Source organism: Furipterus horrens, unplaced genomic scaffold (assembly GCF_987537825.1).
Source record: "Furipterus horrens unplaced genomic scaffold, mFurHor1.1.pri manual_scaffold_3, whole genome shotgun sequence".
NCBI lineage: Eukaryota > Metazoa > Chordata > Mammalia > Chiroptera > Furipteridae > Furipterus > Furipterus horrens.
This window is the reverse complement of record NW_028327173.1, coordinates 111,150,122-111,176,126: the sequence shown is the minus strand read 5'-3', so window position 1 is coordinate 111,176,126 and position 26,005 is coordinate 111,150,122. Positions and strand designations below refer to the sequence as shown.

Below are 26,005 nucleotides of genomic sequence, written 5' to 3'. Positions count from 1 at the left end.
ACTTCAGGATACATATCTGTAGAAACATTATACTAATTATTCTTACCACTTAAAATATGTTATTTTTTCCTTTTTATCGAACTTTTGGGGTGACACTCGTTAATGAAATCATACCGGTTTCAGGTGCACAATTCCACAACACATCATCTGTACATTGTGTGTTCACCACCCCAAGTTGAAGTTAGTTTTCTTAAAAATTAGTATTTTTTTTTTAATGGCAAGAATAGTCTATTCTGTTGTATTTACAACACGAGGCTACATAATTATCAAGTTTATTTATACATTGATTTCAAGTGGAAAAATATTCTCAATAGCACTGAGAAACTGGTAAAAGAACTTTTGGAAGGCTCAACAGCTGTTTAGTACTTTGACGTTCATCCCTTGGTATAGAGTTTGAAGGAACTGGTCATGTTGACTCCAGGCAGCTATTGCCCAATCCTTTAAAAAGTAACAGTTTTGTAGCTCATAGAAGAATGGAAATAAGGTATGACTTTATTCTCCATTCTGTTAGGAAGCAGAAGAAAGCTGGGTCTGGAGTCTTATGGTAAGCCTAAAAATGCACTTCTGAAATTACAGGTTAAGGTACTTCATAACATGCTACTGATTCCTACTAGAGGAGGAAAATTAAATGGTACAGAACTGAATGAGATTACAAGAAAGAAATGAAGGTGAAAAGTGAGGGTATCTAAATGCATGGAAATGATGAACACCAATTTCTTCTAGGTGTTATTCCTTAAGCTGAGCCATGGGAATTATTTGTATTTTGTATCTGGTCTAATATATTTTTTGACATATGTAAGATGGAAGAAAATCAAATGTTTAACTGCCCCCAACTACCATCACGAGGGGAAAAAGAAAAAAGAAAAAACTAAAAACCTTGGAATTGGTCCGTGAGTAATAGATATATTAGACATTATATACCGTAGACTACCAAGTCAGTCTAAGCGGTTGAGCAGTTTCACTATTCAGTTTCTTTACAACATGAATATTTTAAATAACTACAGATGTATACAGTTAGCATTTAACTGTCCCCAAATATTTTAGGAAATCCTATCATAGACAGTGTCCCCTCTCTATAAGACTGGAATAAAACAAGAATCAGTGTCTCCTCTCTATAAAACCAATAAAACAAGACAAAGTCCTTTTGGTGAATCGCAAGGCAATCTTTAGTTCATTTTTAAAAGCAGGAGTCTTGTTACATAGTGTTTTCATTTTTGAACATCCAGAAGGCTATAAAATTGGCTCTTGTCATGTATTTTAGGATTTTACTTCAGCTATTTCCTTTTTACATTCAGAAGATTGGGTGCAGACACTTTCACTTTGCCAGGAATGTTTCTTGATAAATCCGTGTCCTAAAAAAAGAGAACTGCTGAATATCTTCACATTCTGCATGGCTAATCATTTCTTTTTATGACAAATATGTGTCTTCTGCTATCAAAAGAAAGGCATTTCTAAAATTTATACCTGAAATGATTTTACTTATTTTATACTGTTTCTAGAAAGACAGCATTTTCTATCAAAACAGTAGCTGCAGCTTGCGTTTACTAATAAAGTAAGAACAAAAAATAGCAAATAACTGCTAACCTTTTTAGTTGCACCATGAATCTTCAGAAAGTTATGAGGAAATACTTTACCTTTACACTGCGGAATAAGTCTTTTTCTCTTGCTGTTGCGTCTTTGGAATGCATGAAACTATTCAAGGCTGTTTTTGCAGCTATAAATAGAAAACAGAAGAATCTACTTCTGTTCACCCAAGAAATGATTAAAATCATAATTCAAAAAACTATTTAAATACCTTTTCCCTTTTTCTGAACTCCAGGAGTAAGTTTCACTTTGTATCTTTAAAAAAGGAATTGTATATGTTACTAAATAGAGATTACAAAACAATTTATAAATCACTACTGTGCCAGCTGTTTTGAGTAAACTAGTGATGACTTACTTATAGTTTGTCATGGTGGTGTAAGGGGCACATATTGGAATGGCAAACAGTAGTACATCTTCAAGATGTGGCTGCCCTGTCAAAGAGTCAAACAGATTTTCCTGAAAAAAGGAAACAAACAATTATTAACTTTCATCATTTCTAAAAAGGAAAACTCTGAAGCCTGTCAAATTAGTATCTCAACACATTTTTATCCTTTTCTGACTGATAAATAGTCTTAAGCTCTGCTTTATAGGTCCAAAGAGTTTAAGACCAATGGTGGGTTTTTTTGCCTAGCATAATGAGAAATGAGAACAATGATATTCAAAAAAGCATTTGGAATGCATTTAAGAAAAAGGAAAAAAAAACTTGTTGGGTATTACGTGAGTTGCAGAAAATGTGAACTAAAATGAAGCACAATGACCACAAACAGAATTAAATTCATTACATGGAAATAGGACTGATACTTTGGACCAGTGTATCTCGACCATGGGGTTTTGCCATCAGAACACATTGGGCAACATCTGGAGACATTTTTGGTTGTCACAACTGAGGGAGAGGAGTGTAAATGAGGGGTGGGATGGGGGGTTGGGGGGAAGAAACTGCTAGTGGCATCTAGTAGGTAGAGACAAAGGATGAGACAGCTAGCTACCCACATAACAAAGAAAGTATCCACCCCAAAATGTTCATAGGGCTGAAGTTGAGAAATTCTGGGCCAGAGAAGCCTTCTCTCTTATCTTTTCTTATAGTTTCCCATTTGGTAGTCTGCCTACAAGGTTGCCCATATTTATTTAACAACATGAATAAATTTAGAGACAAAATGCTTGGTGCTAAAGTAGTGTTAACACATGCCATGAACTTTCCTAAATACTTGACATATATTACCGTAGTTCTCAAAACAACTCTCTCCCACTAAGGACAATTATTATCACCCCATTCTTCAAATGAGGGAGCAGGCACAAAGAAGCAAAGTCAGGATTCAAACACAGAATGTTTGACTCCAGTCATTTATCTTAGCCTTTTTAATTTTAATTAGTTAGGAGTTGTATCAAGTGTTCTGGGAACTGGAGTGCAGTCAGAATGCTGTGATAGGGACCCCGACACAAAATCATACCTCATTTCCCTGTTGATCCAGATCTTGCTCTTCCTGCTCCAAACACAAAATTTTAAAAGTAAGCTATAACTTAAATGGAAATTCCACGATTAAAAACTATGAAAAAAAAACCAAAACCCAGTGATTTAACAAGACTGTCACATCTTACCCCACAGGATAAGGACTCCAAGGTTGTGTCTAACATTTCAGAATGCAAGGCCATTCAGAGAGAAAAAGGATTTTTCTCTGAGGTTTAAAAAGACGACTACTCCAGAGCAGCGATGTTCAACCGTTTTCATCTCATAGTACTTATAAGCTAATTACTAAGATTCTGTGGCTCCCCCCATAAATATTATTTTTGCTAATCTGACAAAAAAATGTATGATATTTATTCATTCATACTGGACAGCTCTTGTGTTGGCTGTTGTCATTTTTCTTTTCTGACAATCTAAGGGAAAAAGGGTCAGTACCACTGACTAAACAGTAAGGTGTTGAATGTTGTAAAAATTCTTGTGGCCCACCAGTTGAAAATCATTGCCACAGAGTAAACACTGAAGTGCTGAATGTTATGAGGACAATTTAAAATGACAAATAACTAAACTTGATGCATTTGCCAGCAAAAAAGAAAATGGAGAATTTTGGTGAACAGAACTTTTAGTCTGTGTTCAACAGTTTTACGATAAATATTCATATATTAAGGTTAACTTTGTTTGCTTGCTCACATTAAAAAAACTATCTGGATATAACCTGTCTGAGAAAGAACATTCAAAATTAACACCTTTAATGAATACTTTTGAGTCCAGAGTTTACAGAATTATGAGTATGAGAACACTAACAATTTGAGGACTGAACTGAGTTTTAATATTACTAAACAGTACTACTGTTCATCAGGGAAAAAAGGAAAAGAGCAGCACATTTAGAATCCCCATGAGTATTACCTGCATGCAACAGAGCACACAATTATAACCAAAGCTTTAACAGCCAGTAAGTGAAAATACAGGCTGAATAAAACAATCTCACAATTTTAAAAACAAGATTACCACGAGGTCTGTCCAGAAAAAGTCTAACCATTATTAATATAACAAGAATGGTTTGCGTGACATTGATGTAACCTGGCAGCCAAGGAGAGTGGACTGGAATGCGCATGAGTGAACAATGATGACTTCACTGTAACAGTCAGTCGGGGCGGTAGATGCTGTTGAGTGAGCATGTGTACTGTGTGGCTGTCACGTTCAAAATGACTGAGCAAGTAGAGCAACAAATCTGCATCAAATTTTGCGTTAAGCCTGAACATGCCTCCGTGGAAACTATTCGGATGATTCAGAAGACTGCAGCTGTGGGCAGCTGGTGACTGGCAGCTTCATCGTGACAACATGCCCACTTGTGCATCACATTTCATGCAAAGCATTTTGGCGAAACATCAAATCACCCAGGTGACTTAGCCACCCTACAGCCCAGATTTGATGCCCTGCAACTTTTGCCAAAACTAAAATAAACTTTGAAAGGAAAGAGATTTCAGACTGTTGATGAGATTCAGGATAATATGCTGGGGCAGCTGATGGTGACTGGGAAAACTGTGAGGTCCCAAGGTGCCTACTTTGAAGAAGACGGAGGCATCACTGTCCTATATAATTGTTTCTTGTATCTTCTTCAGAAATGTCTATTATTCATGAGGCTTGTCCAGAAAGTATCCAGCCATGTAATATGAAAAATAGACATTTATTGGAGAACATACAAGATACAAGGAACATTGTACATAGGACAACAACTCCTTAGTCCCCTTCAAAGCAGGCACCTTAGGACCTCACACAGTTCTCCCAACTGCAGCATGATGTTCCTCTGGTCTGGTAGCAGAAGCCGCAGAACGAATTTTGCCATGACACATTTCATGCCAAAATCCTGCATCAAAATCTCGGACACAGTAATTTATGGAATCTCCAGATCAGCTTCTAGTTCTCTTACTATCAGTTCCCGATCTTCGTTGATTGCAGCCTGTACACATTCAACATTCTCAGCTGTTATGCTTATTGCAGGCCTTCTAGAATGTGGATCCCCTTCAACAGATTCACAACCATCTTTGAAAAGCATTTGTGCCACACTTTTATTTGTGCTGCACTCATTGTATTGTCCCCAAAAGCCTTCTGACTCATCCAGTAGTTTCCACAGAGGAATGTTCATGCTTAATGGAAAATCTGATACGGATTCTTTGCTCTACTCGCTTAGTCATTTTGAATGCAATGGCCACACAGTACACATACTCACTCAATGACATCTATAGTCCCACTGACTAGTACAGTGAGGTCATCATTGTTCACACATGCGCATTCTAGTTCATGCTCCTTGGCTGCCAGGTTACACAGATGTCGCACAAACATTCTCATTATATTAACAGCGGCTGGACTTTTTCTGGACAGATCTTATATTCCATGGCTTGATATCTTCTAGATAGACCTCATATATTCATGCGATACATAATTAGGGCTGGGCTTGTATTCAGCTGATAGAACAGGCAACCATTTTAACTGGAAAAACTTTTAAGTTTTCACTGGTTTTGCAACCAGGGCCCTTGGCACTTTAACTGTGTGCCCACTCAAGATTATGTAAGATCATGCAGCACATACTCCTGTAGAAAAACCCTGAGAAATGCAAATTTATTTTCCACTCATCTTCAAGACAATCCCAATTATTTGTCTTAATTTACCTTAACTAAGTTCCCATCAGAATCAAATAAAGTCTGTCCTGAAAACTAATTATTTTCTAAAGACTTGTGATAAACTTTATCAGCTATCAACACCACTATTTTTGTTTATGTCTTAAATTTCAGTCTTACAGGATGTATTCTAGGGTGACTTTCCATCAATAATAGGGTTGCTACTCATTCTGGCTTTAGCACTGGTAAGTCTCTTCCTGAGAACCCTCGGATGACTGGTCACCCTAACCTGACTAAGAAGCAAAAGTCCACAAGCCTTACCTTGTCGTCATGTGGATCATCTACAGCCAAGTCTTGTAACTCGTGGCTTACAACCTGAAGGGATGGAGTTTCTTTCTTTATGCTGTCTGAGACCCACAATCCACCTCTAGGTTTTTGGGGCTGTTTCTTCACTGGTTCATCCTTTGTTTTTCCTTTCTTACCCTTCTTCCCTTTCTCTTCTTTGTTTGAACCTGCAGACTTCAATTCATAGAGGAAAAAACAGTTTATGTCAATATTTTCACTACTGTCACTATTATAACAAAAATGTATTGAATGCCTAGCACATATAAAAAGGCAGGGGTGTGGATGCCCTGTGAAAAGCAAAGGAAGAAAATGTTATTAGATATTACTCACCCCCAGCAATTTCATAATGAGTTCACGGTCTTCTTCATCTTGATCTTTGTATTTTTCTTTCATTTTTTTCATTTTACTCTACAAAATCGAAAGATTTTGGTTGGGAAAAACTCAGCAGTAAAAAAGTGACAACAAATGTTTGTAAAGAAAAGGTGCTTCTGTAGTTCTGTCAAAAATGCTTATTGAGTAAGACACCATTCCAAAGATAGATAAATCATATTCCTTACCCCTCAAGGATTTACTATTTGGTGGTAAGAGTAAGAATAAATTAATGCAGCATAATTGATAGGAACAAAATAGGGGGATGTTAAGAATTGTATAGGAAAGGAAGAAGCCAAAGAACTTATATGCACGACCCATGGACATGAACTAAGTGGGAGGACTGCAGGAGGGAAGAGAAGTACCAGGAGGAGGGGGGCAAAGGGAAAAAACTGGGACAACTGTAATAGCATAATCAACAAAATATACTTTAAAAAATTAATGCAACGTATTCTAAATGCTACAGGAGAAGTACAAATTATTTAATATAATTTTGAGAAAGACATTTCTTTGAACTTGAGTAAAAACTAGGGAAGAAATAAAGCAAAACATGAAAGTCTTGAAGGAAATACATTTTATAGTATCTGGGAATATAGGAAAAGCAAGATTGTAAGTTAAAGCCAGGACAGAGAAGTAACAGCAAGTCATTGCATTTGGCTGGAGCCAGTATATACATATAGAGAACAGGTAATAAGGAAGCAAAGCAGCTGGGCACTTACTGTCAAAGCTCAAGACTGAATTTTATCAACTGAACTAGTGGATTCTTTATTCAGGTTACACAGCCAAATAATCCTAGTGGTTTTTAAAACTACAAACATCTAGGCCTCGCCTCCAAGATTTCTGTCTTAATTAATCTTAGCTGGGGCCCAAATAAATTTCTAAAATGTTAAAGACTTTTAAACAGAACACACAAACATACACAAAACACTACAGAAGATTGATAAGTCAGGCTTCACTAAATAAAAAACACTATTATGAAAGAAAAAAGAAAATCAAGCCTCAAAATGTGAAAAGTACTTGTAATATATAAAGAAAAGACTTGTATTCAGGATTTCAAAGAACTCAAAAAGTGCTCAATATCATTTCGTCATAAGGGACATGCAAATAAAAGCCAAAATAGGACTTCAGTATATACCCACTTGAATGACCAAAAAATAGCCTGACAATACCAAATGTTAGTGAGGATATGGGAACAGGTGGAACTCTGATACACTGCTGTTGAGAAATTAGTACATGTACTCAGGAAAACTGGTATTATCTACTAAATCCAAATAGCATATCCAGTATACCCCTGCAATTCCACTCCTCACTATAAGACAACAGAAATGCATACTTTTGGACCTAAAAGACATAGATAAGAATGTCTATTAACAATACTGTAAAGAGACAAATTGTGGCAGGCATATAATGGAATGCTACTAACCAATGCATATGAACCTTTTATATACATGCATGACACACATGTTAAGTGAAACATGCCAGATAAAAGCATATGTACCATGTTACTGCTTTTATATAAAGTTCAAAAACAGGCAAAATAATCTACAGTGATTAAGAATAACTTTTTTCGGACATGAGTAAAGATGGAAGTGTAGACAGACATGCTGCGTCTCCCTCCACAACTAAGAAGAAATACAACTACCGCAAAACCAGAAATAACCAGAAGTTCCAGAAAATAAATGGAAGTCCAACGTATGAAGTTATAAAGAAATGGTGCTCGTCCGGACAGGTAGGAGGGGCGAAGCTGGGAAGGAGAGGTCAAGCTGTGCTGTCCACGGCAGCAGCAGCGATGGAGCCAGGACACTGGTAACCACAGACACCTGTATTTAGGGGGAGGCGAGAAGCGCCTGGGGAGCACCCCGGCTGCAGACCAGACCCATCAGCTTGTGATTCCAAAGCCAGGGAAGGCAGACCTCCATTGCCTTGGACTGTGAGGCCCAGACGTGGTTGGGACAGAGGAGGCTCCCCGTCTCTCAGCAGAGAGTGAATGGCAGGAATCCATCTTGGACCCCCCACCCCCACAGAAAACACCACAGCCTGGTGAGACAGGTCGCTTGGTTATGACAAGTGCATGGGACTCTGCCCCCTATAGTGTAGGAGGCGTGACAGCCCTGCCCAGGAAGCAAAGGTCAACACAAAACGGTCAAGATGGCATAGATCATGATAGAGATCTAGGTGACGTAGCTGACCAGACAGCAAATATCTAATCTAACAAAGCAGCAGATAGGAAATCTTTCTGAGACACAGTTCAGAGATTTGGCTTATAGACCTGACAGCAGATCTTAAACAAGATGGGGAAGGAATGAAGGCTAGTCCTGCTGAAACGAACAAAAACACATAGGAAACTAGAGGGAGAGAAAACCAGGGATCAAATCAACAAATCGGAACATAGGGAAGAAACAGTTAACCAGTGCAGAAAAAGGAAACGAGAAGTGAGGAAAATGAGGAGAGGCTCAGAAACTTATCGGACAGCTATAAGTGGGCCAACATCCGAATCATAGGGCTGCCAGAAGGTGAAGAAGAAGAACTAGAAACTAAAAAATTATGTGAAAAAATAATGAAGCAGAACTTCCCTAACTTGGTGGAGGAAATAGACTTACAGGTCCAGGAAGCACAGAGAGTTCCAAAAAAACTGGACCCAGGGAGAACCACACCAAGACACATTATAATCAAAATGTCAAAAATTAAGGATAAAGAGAGAATCTTAAAAGCAGCAAGAGAGAAGAAGAGAATTACGTACAAAGGGGTTCCAATAAGACTATCAGGTGATTTCTCAAAAGAAACTCTGCAGGCAAGAAGGGACTGGCGAGACTTCCAGCCAAGATGGAGGCTTAGACGGACCCGCTAGGTCTCCCTCTACAACTAGAGAGGAATACAACTACTTCAAAACAAAGGATAACTAGAAATTCCAGAAAATAAAACTACACGGAAGCCCAACATATGAAGTTATAAACCAGCGGCACTCTTTGGGCAGGTAGGACGAGAGAAAGGGGGCGGAGCTGTTTGCGGTCGCACCTGGGACAGCGGCGGGGAGAACAACCCCGGCTGCAGTCGAACCCCCGGCAGCTCGCGACCCCAACAATGGGGAAAGCAGCCACCACATTGCCTTGAACAGTGAGGCCCAGGGGAGCGGGAGGACGGATCCCGGTCTCCTAGCGGAATAACTGTGTGAATCCATCTTGGACCCCCGCCCCCAAAGAAAGCGCCACAGGGCTGCGAAATAGGTCGCGGACAGGCGCCAGTCGCTGGATTGTGACCTGTACACAGGCACTGCCCCCTACAGCCAGCCCAAGAAAACAAAACGCATCTGTCAAAATGAGGCAGACAACTATAGAAATCCCGGTGGCACAGCTCACCAGGCAACAGATGGAGAACCTGACAGATGAACAGATACGAAACCTGTCAGATGATCAGTTCTGGGCCATTGTTATCAGGTGGCTTACAGAATTCACAAAAGATCTGGAAAAAGATGAGAAAGAAGCGAAAAACACTCATAACGAAAGGAACAAAACCACATACGAGACAGATGGTGAGGAAAAAAAATCCAGAGTTCATTTCAACAAACTGGAATATGGAGAAGGAACAAGCAGTCAACCAATGCAGAGAGAGGAAATGGGAAGCAACGATGAGAGGATCAGAAACCTCTGGGACAGCTATAAAAGGCCCAACATAAGAATCATTGGTTTGCCAGAGAGCAAGGAAGATGAACTAGAACTTGAAAAATTGAGTGAAAATATAATAAAGGAGAACTTCCCAGACTTGGGGAAGGAAATAGACTTACAGGTCCAGGAAGCACAGAGAGTTCCAAAAAAACTGGACCCAGGGAGAACCACGACAAGACACATTATAATCAAAATGTCAAAAATTAAAGATAAAGAGAGAATCTTAAAAGCAGCAAGAGAGAAGAATAGAATTATGTACAAAGGGGTCCCAATTAGACTATCAGCTGACTTCTCAAGGGAGACCCTGCAGGCAAGAAGGGACTGGCAAGAAATATTCAAAGTAATGAAAATCCAAAACCTACAACCACGAATACTCTATCCAGCGAAATTGTCATTCAGAATAGAAGGACAGAGAAAGTGTTTCCAGGACAAAATAAAACTGAAAGAGTTCATTAGATCCAAACCACTGTTATATGAGATGTTAAAGGAACTGGTTTAGAAAAAGGAGGATCAAGACAATGAAATCTAAAATGAAAACTGCATCACAAGAAACAACAGAAGCTAGGGAATTGAAACAAAGGCAAACTAAACAGGCAACGAGACTGGAAAAAGAACTATAGGTACGGGGAACATATTGGGGGGACGTCAACAGGGAGGGGAAATGGGGAGAGGGAGGGAGATGAGATATAGGCATTAAGGATCATGGTAGGAGGGAATGGAATAGACAGAGAGAGGTTGAGAAGAACTGTATGCACAACTAATGGACATGATCTAAAAGGGGGGGACAACTGGAGGGAGGGGGGCCACCGGGTGGAGGGGAGCAGAGGGAAGGGAAATTGGCACAAATGTAATATTATAATCAATAAAACACATTTAAAAAAATAAAAAAATAAATAAAAATAAAAACTCTCCAAACAGAAAAAAAAAAAAAAAAGAAGGGACTGGCAAGAAATATTCAAAGTAATGAAAAGCAAAAACCTACAACCACGACTACTCTATCCAGCGAAGCTGTCATTCAGAATAGAAGGGCAGAGAAAGTGCTTCCAGGACAAAGTGAAACTGAAGGAGTTCATCAGATCCAAACCACTATTATATGAGATGTTAAAGGGACTTGTTTAGGAGAAGGAGGATCAAAACTATGAACATTAAAATGAAAACTGTATCACAACAACCAACAACAGAAACCAGGGAATTGAAACAAAGGCAGACTAAGTAGGCAACGGGAGTGGGTAAAGAATTATAGGTATGGGGAACATTTTGGGGGGAGGTCAGTGGGGAGGGGGAAGTGGGGAAAGGGAGGGAGATGGTACAGGAATTAAGAAGCATAGCAGGAGGGAGTGGAGTAGATAGGAAGATGTTGAGAAGAACTGTATGCACAACCGATGGGCATGGACTAAGCGGAGGGACAACTGGAGGGAGGGAGGGTCACTGGGTGGAGGGGAGCAGGGGGAAAAGAAATTGGGACAACTGTTATAGCATAAACAATAAAGCATATTAAAAAATGAAAAAATAACTTTTTTCACCCTGACCAGTGTGACTTAGTTGGTGGGCATTGTCCTGCAAACAGAAAGGTCATCATCGGTCGATTCCCGGTCAGGGCACAGCCTAGGCTGTGGGTTCAGTCCACAGATGAGACACGTATGAGAGGTAACTCATCAATGTGTCTCTCACATTGATGCTTCTCTCCCTCTCTTTCTCCCTCCCCTTCCCTCTCTATAAAATAAATAAATAAATAATAAATTTTTAAAAATAATTTTTTTTTAAGTGCGATGCTATTTAGAAAATTAGCATCACTTCTTATCCAAGAGTGAGCCCACTGAGCTAAACATTTAAGATTTGTGCATCTTACTGTATGTACATTATATATCAAAATAATCTTAAGAATAAAATGAACAATATTACCAATAAATTGAACCAAGAAATGAAAAACCTGATGAAAAGAACAGTTTCTTGGAAAACGTAACTTAGGAAAACTAAATGAAAAACAGGACACCTATATGGACCTATAATGGCTGAAAAAATTTAATTAGTACTAAAAACCTACCTGCAAAGCCCTAAATACCAGGCCCAGTTTTATAAACAAATTTCAAAGAACAAAGAACCTGCTCTAGAACTTTGTTCTAGAGAGCAGAAAAGAGGGAAAAGTCCCAAACTAATTTTATGAAGCTGGTATAACCATACCAAAACCAGACAAAGAGAGTATGAGAAATTAGAGGACAATTTAATAGATCTTCCCAAATAATTTACCACATTAACTGATTAAGGAAGAAAAAAATAATAGATGCAGAAAAGCATTCAGTAAAATTTAACTCATCATTATTAAAAATAACTCTTCATAAAGAACATCTACCAACAACTAACTCCTGGGACACATTCCACAATGATAAAAACTTTAGATATAGTCCCCTTAATGTAATTAGCAAAGATGCACACTATTATTACCCCTATGCAACACTGTATACTAATATTTGAGCCAGTGCAAAAAACATGAGAAAAGTAATAACAGATATTATGATTAGAAAAGAAGAAAGCCATTATTGGCAAACAATATGACTATATACAGATGAAATATTTAAAAAATTCAATAAGATTGCCTATTACTAGAACATGAATATTGTCCTTCTACATGCCAGCAATAATAACTAGACGTGAAAGTCCAAAAAATATACCATTTACAAAATGAGAAAAATTATAAGTAGGAATAGATAAAATAGGTGGGTAAGACTCTAGAAGAAAATATATCTTTATTGAAGAATACGAAGTATTCTTACATTATTAGAGTCCACATTCAAGGACAACACTCAGTGTGATAAAGATGATAGTTATCCACAAAACAATCTAAAAATTTAATGTATTTTAATAAAAATGTCATCAGGATTTGCCTTGGAACATAAACTATATGCAGAATATTTCATTGCATAAATACACAATATTGTTTGTTATTATTTGATATTTTGGGGTATTTAATTTCTTTTCTTGCTATTTTACACATCAACTTGATGAATATCCTTAGTACACACATACTTTTCTTTTTCTTTTTCTTTTTAGTATATATTCCTAAAAGTAGAATTGCTGCGTCAAAGAGTAAATGCACTTCTAGGACTCTTCCTGGGAACTCCCGTGATGTGCACTCAAACATCTACTGAATGAGATTGAACACACATTATCTATTAATTTGATGGGTGAAAAAAAATACCTCTTGTTTACATAAGCATGCATTTTTATCAGATTTGCTGTTTGTTTTTCAATTTTACTGATGGTTCTTTTCTTCTCCTGGAATTTGCTTTTTTTAAAAAACATGACTAACCACTAATTTTTAATATTTCATACCTTCCCAAACAATCTGTAATATTATTTTATCACATACTTTTAAAATATACAATGGTCTCATACCTAGATTTTATTGTTTCACTATTCTATCTGCCTGTACCTATGTTAACACAATACTGTTTTATAATTCTAACATTAAAGGTTTTACTACCTAGTAGAGAAATCCCCTCCTTGGTCTTCTTTTTCAAGATTCCCTTAGTTATTCTCTAGTATTTACTCTTTAGAATTACTTTATGAAGTTAATTAAAATCTTAATTCTGCTTAAAGTCATGTTGAATTTATGGAGAACTGATGTTCTTTTCTTCCATATGTGTAGTATGTTCCTTGACTTATTTGAGGCTCACTGGGAAAAAACAAAACAGGAATTCTGATGCTATGGATAGAGGAAAGATAATTAAACATGATCTTTATTAAGATTTTGAGGAATTTTTTTAAAAAGTACGCTGATATATTAGCTGACAATCTGTTCTTTACACTGCTATAGCATTTTAAAAAGTATATTCCATATCCACTACCTTTTCGTTCATCACTCGCCTTTAAATAAAATATATAAGAACTCTAACCAAAACTGCATTAATAACAGAAAGAGGAACTACTAAGCTAAATTATCAATAAATACCAACCTGCCACTTTACCACCTGAGTGTCTGGTATCTGGCAAATCACAGTTTCTCAATCCTTCTACATAAAATGGGATCCTCTACGTGATCTCAAAGGGTCCCTCCTTTTACAGTATCTTTTCAAGTAATTTTCAGTCAAAGGATGTCACATAGGATTAGGATTATTTTTTTTCGCCTACATCATGTTTCATTTAAACTTTAAAAAATTAAGAGGAACCTCACAACTTTATTTGTGAACCATACTGTACTAACTTCAACAATTCACACCAAAGTTTTATTACCTTTTGTCCTCGCTTCATTGGCTGTACAGCTGGGGCATTTTTGCTTGTGTTGTGATGAGTATCCATGTGTAGAGCATTTTCTTTTTCTTTGTCCTTTCCCTCTATCATTTCTAAATCTCCTGAGTCACTTGGAAGCTTTTTCTTCTTCAGTTCCCTAAAAATAAGTGAAACAGAAACATCTAATTTTTAGATTTTCAAATCCTTAGTGTCCTAAAAAAGTAACATGAAGAACGGAACATGTATAACATATATAAGATCATGGCTTCTGCTTAACTCAATAAACTCCAGGCTGTAGTATACAAAGAAGCACAAATCATCACTCAGGAAAGAAGCTTAAATGTTTTTCTCTCATAGATTTATCATTCTTTTTGTCATCCAGGCTCAACACAGTCACCCTTGACTTATCCTTACTCAGTGGGTACATTCAGTCCCTCAATACCTGGACAGGCAGGCACTGGGATTTGAAGTCTTTTTAATCAACATGGCTTTGGCTAGTCAATAAAATATTTATCAGTTGGTTGGCTGAATAATTGGATAAAAGATAAACAGATTACGAAGGAAAGGGAAATTCTATTGCTGTGATAGTTAGGTGCAATCTCTTCTATTCCCAATGCCAATGCCCTAGGCCAGGTCCTCATCACCTCCCACCCTGACTTCTCCAGTGATCTCCCACATGAACTTCTAGATTAATCTTCCTTAATTATTTATGTATGTCACATTTCCATTCAAAATTTTCCAAAAGCCCTCACATTACTTTCAGGATAAAATCCAAAATACTTAACTTGTCATTCTAAATTCTCCACATATGGTCCAAATTCACTTTGCCAATCTTACCTTCCAGGTCACAAACATCAACTCTATGCTCATTTTACCTCAGTCTATTTTTTAAATCATTTCTTTAAAGCACTATGCACACTGCTTCCAAATTCCCACTCCCCTTTGTTCATAATAATTCTCCTTGATGTCTCTGTGTCTGATGTTATTATCTTCATTTACCTAAATGCTAGTATATTTTGAAGGAACACTTCTGATGGTATTTCCCAAAACACCTGAACTCAGAGCAATTTTTTACTCTTCAACTACTGAATTGCTTTCAGACAACACTGTAGTTGACCCTTGAACACCACAGGTCTGCACTTACATGCCCCATAGAAGTGGACCCATGAAGTTCAAACCAATGTTATTCAAAAGCCAACTCTATTTTCAGTTCATAGTGAGGAACCCACAGATGCAGAAGCTCGATTGTAGTCAGATGAGGATTTTTGACTGCACGGGGGTCAGCACTCCTCACCTCCCATATTGTTCATGGCTATTTCTTGAATCCAGAACACAAAAGCTTCTTAATGACATGACCTCTTTGTATACTAGTTTTAGTCTCTTTCACCCACAGCTGTCTCAGCTGTCCTATTTCTTCTGCCTTTACCTTTCTACTTGCTTCCCTAAACCTACTATATTTTAAAAACAAAAGTCTTCCCTCTTATATAAAACTCTCCTATTTCAAGTATTGCTACTTATTCCTGTCAATATTATCCTAAAATTAGTCTATTTAATACATTGCAATAACTATTGTACATATATATGTAATAAAAGGTCTGTCTCATGTTACATCTCATTGATTATAGTGACAGATTAGGGTCTAAAACAGAAAAACCTAATAGAGCTGAATATTAAAAAGTAAGATGGATGCTAAATTTTGATAATTTTAATAATAAGATCTTTAGAACAGCCAGGTGATGTGTCATAACTGAATTGTCAGTAAAAAATAATTACATGCTTTTCATGTAGATAATACAAAAATATTTACCTTCTTTCCTTGGCTGACAAATGTCTCCGGCTCTGTAATTTACTGTCACTCTATTAAAATTAAAAAATAAAATAAAATAAGCAAATACAAACAATAACACCACTGCTATGAATTTTTCAAAAAGTGAAATAAAAAAGTTGAAACTTCTCTTCATTGAAAAGGACATGATGTTCTTCATAAAACTCTGAAAACAGCTTACCATATTAGAAGATTCTTCTTTTGAAGCCAACTTCTGGAAGGACCTATGAAAAGAGGTGTCCACTAGCCTGTAGAAGACATTCATTTACAAAGTCCCAAAACATTCCTATATCATACTCTCAATTATTGACAATCCTACAAATTTTCAAATTTGGTATATTCTTAAATAGCTGACATGATATTGAACGTTTACTATGTGCCAGGCATGGCTAGATGTTTTACATGCATATAATCTTCACCAAAACCCAAGGAATGGGGTAACATTCCATGTATACCAAGAAGAAAATTGAAGTTTAGACATAAAGTAACTTGCCCAAGCATATGCCCTAAGACCCAGGCCTGGTCTGTCTGACTCCTAAGTCATTCTTCACTACTCCAATGATAATGCTTATACAACTATGGTATTGTTTATTTGGTGATCAGTAAGACATTAAAGACTGAAACACCTTATTTTTTGGATGGAATTGCCTTTCTTATATTATTAGCATTTATAACCGTGTACTTATTTCAATTTTGACCTAATTTGGCCACTTTTATATTCACTCTGTTTTTCTAACCTGGGTCCTGAGAATTTCTTTAGAGAGATCTACCCCCTGCCCACCCCCAACCCAATCAAAATGTGAAAAGATAAAAAAAGATAGAAAAATAGAGGGTAAATGTACCAAGGTCAATTTTGGTATTATCTTTTTAAGGATTAACTCTTCATCATTCCCAGCTTACAAAATAAAAGTTAAAATTATAGTTTTAAAATTACCTTTGGGACTGAAGGTGGGACAAGTCAATGGTAGTATCAGGATAATTTATTGTCTCTTCCCCTTTGTCCTTCATTTCACCAGCAGATTCCTGATCTTTTACCACCTCTTCTAATTCTCCTTCGTCTTCAGAGCTTTCTTCTTGCATTAGTTCTTCACTCAGCTCATCTCCACCACTCTGAATAGTAACACCCTCCTGGTCAACCTGAGTCACCAGCTCTACTTCCACGGAGGTTTCTTGTAATTCCTCTTTATCTTCTTCACTGCTACTGTCACCTCCATCTGCAGAATGAGCACCAGGAAAGTTAAGAGTGCTACCACCACAACAGAGCTAGATAATTTCCTTGAACACTTCAAAAAATATTCTATTGAATCCCTGTTTCACCAAAAGATCACCAGAAAATACGTGATCATCTCCAAAGGGTATTCTGATTTACACAAAAGGATGCTCTGTATCATGAACTGGTTGGAATAAATGATGCTTTACTACAATAAATTTCTTGTACATTGCAACCATTTCTAAAACAAAAACTATAACTTGTCTTTGTTAGGTATTTACAAAAAGGAGGACAACAGAAGTAGGTCTACTTATTCTGCTGCTTTTATTATAATTAACACATGATAATTGAAATGAGATAATACATGTTATATAATTGGCACATAGTGTGTGTTCACACTCTAGCAAAAAGAACACTGTCTAGCAGTTAAAATACGGTCTGGTTGTCTCACCTATAAAATGAGGTGCCACCACCTATCTGACAAGGATGGTTGTGAGAATTCAATAAAAAATAATGTAGACAAAGCACTTTATATAGTATCGGGAACAGGCTGAAAATTTAAAAAACAGAAATCTTGTAGTACAATAGTAGTTGTAAAAGAAACAATGCAGTATTATCCCTAAAAAAGAATGATCCTAGGAGAAAGAATAACTATAAAAATAACTTAGACTTTTTCCTTAGTTCCTTCAGGTAGATAAATACATTTATTCTATCAACCATGGCTGCTCTCTACTAGAAGCATATATATTATTAAATCAAGCTAAATTACCATAAAGGAAATTGTATTTGTTATAAACTCCTCTTTGATCACATCTAATTTATAAACCCAAAAGTAAATGCTCATTCACATTTATATAATACTCATTAAATACTGAAGTTTTACCATATAAACATATACTCAAGTATATTAGTTATGGATCCAATTACTTTATAATTCACTAGAATTATAAGCACATTTAATATTTCCAAAAACAAAATTCAGTAAAATTGATAGCAAGATTTTTTTTGAAATTTCAATTATCCCAAAGGAGACATGATTTTCTAAGTAAGAATTCAGAAGCAAAACTAGGCAAAAGGAAGCATTATAAGCTACTTTATTGAAGTCTGTAAACTACCTGGTTGTTCCATTTCTTCTGACATGAGATCACTTGTGCAACTCGCCAGCGTCTCCATGTCTTCATCCTGCACTCTGACTTTTCGTTCTCCCCGATGTCTCCAAACACAAGACTCATCAACCTATGGAAATAGTTCTTTTTCACTGATGGAACTTTAGGTGAGGCTAATGAAAATCAGAAAAAAAATAATGAAGAAGATGAAGAGTACCTTAAAGAGGAAGCTAAAACCCATCATTAGATATGACGGAGGAAGGAAATTCTTTTTTCCTACAAAAGATAATATACACAAATCTTTTATAAATCTGTTTTCTATTGCAATATATCTGACACCAATGGTCACATTTGTTTTGTGTTTTCTCTGTCATGAAGGAATATTTCTCATTTATAGAAATTGGCATTATGTAAGAAACAGGAATTAAGACAGAAAAACATGATTGTTTGCTCTTATCATTTGGGTTAGTCAGACCCTGAATAAACAATTTAGAAAAAAGGTCATGTTATACTTTCTTATCTTATAATTTTAAACTTAGTGAAAGTACATTCTCATCAATAAAAAAATATATATGGAGATGACATGACAAATGCTAAATCTGTCACAGCAGAGGAAAATTTTCCTATTTCATAACAGACTTCATGTGTATGTAATCAAAACTATTAGTCCTCAGACTATTAGCAGATGGTCCTCAAACCTGTCTCCATTACCTCTTATCATGAAACTTCCTGTTGTCAAATATTCTCCAGTTGGTGCTGTTTTAGACACCTGAGGAAAAGAGTAATACGCTACAGTACTCTTGTCTTAAGAAATACTTGTAAATTTTTTTTCACTTGAGAAAGTCAAGTCATATTTAAGTAAGCAGCAAAGTTTAAAATTTAGCAAAAATTCTCAACACTGATGGAATAGATACCTCTCTTCAATGACAGATAACCCTTTGCCCTACCTAACAAGGGGAAAAACATATAATTAAGAATACATTCCATTGACAATTTTCAAAGGCTTTGGATTAGAGCCAGAACTGGTGTACATGTTTCCTCTAGTGTGAGATATAATGAGGAGAAATAGTTTAATAAGTTTACTATAAAAATATACTTACTAAAATTAAACTATATTTATTAAATAAAATCCTTTTCTGAGGTTCTTTTTGGTAATAAAATAACCTTTCATTCTAGGAAATAAAAATGATAGCAAATCTTAAAAATATATTCTAATTTGTCAAAACAGGTAATTCCACAATTCTAAAAAATGTTATACATCTGTGAAACCTCCAAATCTGAGAGTATCTATTAGCTATAGTTATATGCGGGATTAAAGGCATACTGAAAAACCTACTTAAAAAGAATTAAAGTCACTTTTATAACAAGACTGAGGCAGAAAATCTGATCTCAGAAGTGATATTAATTTCCTAAAAACCCAGTATGTTTAGGACCTTATAAAAATATATCATTATTAATTATAATTCTTGAAAATGTGTATCAATAGCAATGTGAAGTCAAATATGGAATGAAATATCATCCAAGTAAGATAGCATTAATCACAAAGAGGGACAATTACTAAAACCAAACGAATCCAGAACCACTGGACATATCTTACTTTTCTGGAAGGGCCAAGAAAAATCAGAAAATTCCAACAAATGTGAATAGGAAAAAGACCTTTTAGGTTCGGATGACCGTCATAATTGGAACACTCTCTGTCCTGCATAATTGCATAGAGCACTCTCTCTTTATTTAGATCTCTGATGCTCAACTCTTACCTTCCCAGATGCTTCATTCAAAATGGAAGCCCCTATCACTCTCTATCAGCTTACTCTGCTTACAAAAAATCTTTATAGCAATTGCTACCTGACATTATGTATTGTTCTCCACCATCAAAATGTCAGTTCCATCAAGGTAGGTAGGTACTTAGCCTTGTTCACTTCTATACCCTCAAATTTGGTACATGGTATCTCTTAATAAATTTTAAAGAAGATCACAGCCATTATTACCTGATGATGGTACACCCACCAAGCACTAGTGATAACTCGGGCATCCCAAGCAGCACTGTAGCAAAGTGCCATTGTGCCAGCTTCAGTCAAGGTCCGAGGGGGAATTGGTTCTCCTGTAATTACATGCTACAATGCTTCAGTACCAAAGTACAGATTTTGTACAGAGTAAGATATAAAAATCACATGCATGACAGGCTCAATCTTTTTATATCTTAAATACTAATACACTTTTATTTCAGTATTATAAAAAGTGATTATTTTTATTAAAAATGTGTTTACATTGCAGGCTTTTAAATGGTCTAAGTAAATAAAACAAGAGAACATCCTCTCACTTATATCAATAATTCTAACCTAATTCCAAAAATGATAATTTAAAAAATCTATTTAAAGTTTGAAGCCTTCCAGAATTCCTACAGATTGCCTAAATAATTACAACGAAGAGCTTATTAATAACATATCCCAAGTTGATTTCAAATATTTAAAAATTGGGCTATAATTCACATACTATAGAATTCACCCTTTTAAAGTGTACAGGGTGGGGCTAAACTAGGTTTACAGTGGCAAATACGCAAAAATAGTTTACTCTTGTATTATTATTTATTATTGTACCATTTTCTATATGAACTGTAAACCTAGTTTTGCCCCACCCTGTATAATTCTGTGGATTTTAGTATATTCATAAAGCTATGCAACCATTACCTCTAATTCCAGAACATTTTCAAAATCCCCCAAATCCTGTATCCACTAATAACAGTCATTTTCCTTACTTTCTGTTTCTATGGGTTTGCCGATTTTGGAATTTCATATACAGTTGATCCTTGAATAACACGTTTGAACTGTGTGGGCTCACTTATACGCAGATTGTTTCAATAAATACTGTAAATGTATTCTCCTTATGATTTTCTTAATATTTTCTTTTCTCTAGCATACTTTATGGTAAGAATACAGTATATAATACATATAACATACAAAATATGTATTAATCAACTGTTTATGTTATCGGTAAGGCTTCTGGTCAACAGTAGGCTATTAGTAGTTAAGTTTCGAGGGAGTCAAAAGCTATACATGGATTTTCAACTGCATGAGGGTGGGGGGATAGGGAGGGGAGTGGGACAGGTCAGTGCCCCTAACCCTACCTCCCCACTAGTTCAAGCATCAACTGTAAATGGAATCATATATGTCTGGCTTCTTTTACTTAGCATGTTTTCAATGTTCATCCATGTTAGGGCATGTTTCAGTAATTTAAGTATGAATAATATTCCATTATTTGGATATACTGCATTTTATTTACTCATAAACTGATGGACATATGTGTTGTTTCCATACCTTAGCTATTATAAATAATTGCAAATAAGTTTTGTGTGGACATATATTTTCAATTATCTAGGTTACATACCTAGAAGAATTGGTAGTCTATATTTAACTTTTTGGGGAACTCCCAAACTCTTTTCTACAGCAGCTGCATCATTTTCCATTCCCTCCAGCAGAGTACAAGGGCTCCAATCTCTCCACATCCTCAACGACACCCGTCTCATTGTGGTTTTAATATGCATTTCCCTAATGATGAATGATGCTGAGCATCTTGTGTTTGTTAGTTATTTATATATATAAAAAATTCGGGGAAATGTCTGTTTGATCTGCTGTTCATTTTTAAATTGGGTTTTCTGTCCTACTGCAAGAGTTCTTTGGATACCGGACCTTTATCAGATATATGATTTGCAAATATTTTCTCCCAGTCTGAGGGTTGTCTTTTTCACTTTCTTGGTAGTGTTCTTTATATTAAAGTTTTAATTTTGTTAAGTCAAATTTATGTATTTTTTCCCTTTGGTTTCTTATGCTTTTTGTGTCATATTAAATAATAACTTTCTGATGCTAAAGATTTATGGCTTATTTTTATGTAATGATTTTATAGTTTTAACTTTTAAGTTTAGGTCTTTGATACACTTGAATTAATTTTTCTCAATGATGTGCAGTAGGGAATCTATCTCCATTCTTTTGCACATGGATATTAGTTGTCCCAGCACCATTTGTTGAAATGATTATTCTATCCCCATTGATTGGCCTTGTCACCCTTGTTGAAAATCAGCTGAGGAATATCAACTCTTTTTATTGATCTGTCTGTCCGTCCTTATGCCAATACTATACTGTTTTGATTAGAAGGAGGTTTTAAAATCAGGAAGTGTGAGTTCTCCAATTATTTCTTCATTTTCAAGAATGATTCGACTAATCTGGGTCCTCTGCATTTCCACATGCCTTTAGGATCAGCTTGTCCATCTTTTTAAAAAAAAAGGCAGCTGGATTTTGAGAGGGATCACACTAAATCTGTAGATTAATGTGGGAAGGACTGCCTTCTGAACAATATTAACACTTTCAGTCCAGAAACACTCCTTTCCAATTACTTGAGTCTTCATTTCATTCACTGATTTTTTGTAGTTTGGGGTACATGTCTTGCATTTATTACTGGCAAATTTACTCCTAAGTATTTCACTCTTTTTTTAAAAAACGATTTTATTTATTTATTACTTTTTAGAGAGAGGGGAAGGGAAGGAGAAAGAGAGGGAAGGGGAGCATCGATGTGTGAGAGATACATTGATCAGCTGCCTCTCGCACACCCCCAATTAAGGACCTGGCCCGCAAAGCAGGCATGTGCCCTCACTGATAATCAAACTGGCAACCCTTGGGTCCACAGACCAGTACTCAAACCACTGAGCCACACCAACCGGGACTTAATGTTATTATAAATGGACATTTTATTAAATTCCTTTTAGTACTGTTCATTGCTAGTGCATAGAAATACAACTGACTTTTGTAAATGATCTTGCAATCTAAACATTACTTGGTTTATTAATAATTTTTTGTGGATTCCTTAAGGTTTTAAATACCTTAAGGTCAACTAATCTGCAAACAGATAGTTTTATTTGTTCCTTACCAATTTGGATTTTTTAATCTCTTTATTGCCTCATGGCCTACTTAGAACCTCCATAAAATATTGAATAGAAGCAGCAAGAACAGGCATGCGTATCTGATTCATGATTTTAGGGGAAAGCTTTCAGTCTTTCAGCATTTAGTATGATTGGTAGCTGTGGGTTTTTCCTAGATGTTCTTTACCAAGTTGAGGAAACTCCATTCTATTCCTAGTTTGTTGAGTACTTTTATCACAAGTGGGTGTTGGATTATTGCCAAAGGTTTTTACTGTATCAGTTGAGATGATCATGTAAGTTTTGTCCTTATTCTATTAATATAGTTTACTACATTAATTTTCAATCTTTTTTTAGTGTATTTTATTATTTTATCACAGTCGTCTCAATTTCCCCCCTTTTGTCCCACCCTACCCGCTTCTGTCTAGAAACTCCCCCACCCCCCAGCTCATGTCCATGGGTCATGCATATAAGTTCTTTGGCTTCTCTATTTCCTATACTATTCTTAACATCCCCCTATTCATATTGTACCTACCAATTATGCTTTATAATCCCTGCACATTTTCCCCCTTCACTCTCTCAGCTGATAACCCTCCAAATAATCTCTATACCTATGATTTTCCTGTTCTGGTTATTTGCCTAGTTTGTTTATTTACTTTTTATTTTTAGATTCAGTTGTTGATAGTTGTAAATTTTTGCCTTTTAATGTTTATAGCTTTTACCTTCTTTTTCTTAAATAAGTCCATTTAATATTTCATATAATAAGGGCTTGGTGATGATGAACTCCTTTAGCTTTACCTTGTCTGGGAAGCACTTTATCTGCCCTTCCATTTTAAATTATAGCTTTACAGGATAGAGTAATCTAGGTTCTAGGTCCTTGTTTTCATCTCTTTGAATACCTCTTGCCAGTCCCTTCTTGCCTGCAAAGTTTCTTTTAAGAAATGAGCTGAGAGTCTTATGGGAACTCCTTTGTAGGTAACTCTCTGCTTTTCTCTAGCTGCTCTTAAGATTCTCTCTTTATCTTTAGTCTTTGGCATTTTAATTATGATGTGTCTTGATGTGGTCCTCCTTTTGGGTCCAACTTGTTTAGGACTCTGTGATCCCTGGACCTGTATGTCTATTTCCTTGGCCAAATTAGGGAAGTTTTCCTTCATTATTTTTCAAGTGAGTTTTTAATTTCTTGCTCTTCATCTTCTCCTTCTGGCACCCCTATGATTCAGATGTTGGTATGTTTGGAGATGTCCCAGTCTTCTTAAACTCTCATGTTTTTGAATTCTTATTTAGTCTTTCTGCTCTAGTTGAATGTTTATTTCTTCCTTATGTTCCAAATCATTGATTTGAATCCCAGCTTCTTTCCCCTCACTGTTGGATCTCTGTAGATTTGTCTTTATTTCACTTAGCATAACCTTCATTTCTTCCCTTAGGTTGTTGCTATACTCAGTGAGTTCTCTGAGCACCTTGATCACCACTGTTTCAAACTCTGCATCTGATAGGTTGGCTATCTCTGTTTCACTTGGTTCTTTCTCTGAGGTCTTGTTCTATTCTTTCATCTGGACCATATTTCTTTGTTTCCTCAATTTGGCAGCCTCCCTGTTTGTTTCTGTGTATTAGATACAGCTGCTCTTGACTCTCTGTAAAAAGTACCTGAAAATTGTGTGGGGTGGAGCCTTAGGTAAACTCCAGGTTGGGGCAACCCATTTCACCACTTTGTGGCTCTGTGTAGGGGGTAGGTTCAGTGAGAGGAGTGTGCCGCTACCTGGCTCTGGGGATGTGCCTGGCACTTCACTCACTCCCCATAGGTGACTGGAACCCATCCAGCTGTTGCCCTGGTGTTGAATGCCAGAGTGGGTGGATCTGCATACATTTTAAGATTATGAAGGCCCTTGAAGCTGAGTTTCTGGAAAATCTAGCAGTTACTTCCACTGCCCCAACTCCCATTGGTTATGGGCATTTATTTTCCCGGTGCTGCAACCCTGGGCTGTGTGGTCTGGCTTGGGGCTGGGATCACTTGCTCCTAAGGTATCCCTCCCAATTTTTATCCACCACACATGAAGGTGGGACAGCCCATGCCGTTCCGCCACCACAACCACCTTTGCTCCACACCACATCTCACTTCCCCACTTCGTCTCTGCCTCTTCTACTTGTCCGGATGATTGTGGCTTTTTTAAATCCTTAGTTGTCAGACTTCTATACAGTCTGATTTTCTGACAGTTCTGGGTGTTATTTGAGATTTAGTTTGTAATTCTTTTTATGTTTGCATGAGGAATCAAAGCGTGTCTACCTATGCCTGGGATAAATCTCACTTTGTCTTGATGTATAAATGCTTTAATATGCTGCTAGATTCAGTTCCCTAATATTTTGTTGAGGATTTCTGTGTCTATATTCATGAGCAATACTGATCTATAGTTTTTTCTTATAATGCTTGCCTGGTTGTTTTATTAGGGTAAAATAGCCTTATATAAGAGTTAAGAAGTGCTTCCATTTCTTCTATTTTTTGGGGGGAAGAATTTGTGAAGGCTTGCTGTTTATTCTTCTTTAAAAGTTTGGAAGATTTAACCAGTGAGGCGATGAGGGCCTGGGATTTTTTTTGTGAGTAGGTTTTTTAAATGATTAATTCAATCTTATACTACAGCTTTGTTTTGATTTTCCATTTCACCTTGGGTCAGTTTTGGTATTTTGTGTCTTTCTAAGATT

General features: G+C 36.4%; 1 protein-coding gene across 4 annotated transcripts in view; it reads right to left on the bottom strand.

The window, feature by feature from the left end:
• Positions 1 to 1,142: 1,142 nt before the first annotated feature.
• The window catches only part of NEMF (nuclear export mediator factor), a 69,271-nt gene continuing 44,408 nt past the window's right edge, over positions 1,143 to 26,005 (bottom strand). The window contains exons 19-33 of one of the 4 annotated variants that reach the window (XM_090270086.1): positions 20,394 to 20,506; positions 19,117 to 19,174; positions 18,623 to 18,681; positions 18,415 to 18,535; positions 17,024 to 17,303; positions 16,271 to 16,337; positions 16,072 to 16,121; positions 14,268 to 14,421; positions 6,337 to 6,414; positions 5,983 to 6,180; positions 3,033 to 3,068; positions 1,940 to 2,040; positions 1,796 to 1,839; positions 1,635 to 1,714; positions 1,143 to 1,352 (exon numbers count right to left, since the gene is read on the bottom strand). In XM_090270086.1, coding sequence (XP_090126212.1) covers positions 1,275 to 1,352; positions 1,635 to 1,714; positions 1,796 to 1,839; positions 1,940 to 2,040; positions 3,033 to 3,068; positions 5,983 to 6,180; positions 6,337 to 6,414; positions 14,268 to 14,421; positions 16,072 to 16,121; positions 16,271 to 16,337; positions 17,024 to 17,303; positions 18,415 to 18,535; positions 18,623 to 18,681; positions 19,117 to 19,174; positions 20,394 to 20,506 — 1,517 coding nt within the window. In that variant the 3' untranslated portion in view covers positions 1,143 to 1,274. The remainder of the gene's footprint in view (positions 1,353 to 1,634; positions 1,715 to 1,795; positions 1,840 to 1,939; positions 2,041 to 3,032; positions 3,069 to 5,982; positions 6,181 to 6,336; positions 6,415 to 14,267; positions 14,422 to 16,071; positions 16,122 to 16,270; positions 16,338 to 17,023; positions 17,304 to 18,414; positions 18,536 to 18,622; positions 18,682 to 19,116; positions 19,175 to 20,393; positions 20,507 to 26,005) is intronic. The other 3 variants (XM_090270087.1, XM_090270088.1, XM_090270089.1) reach the window with 3 other exon arrangements.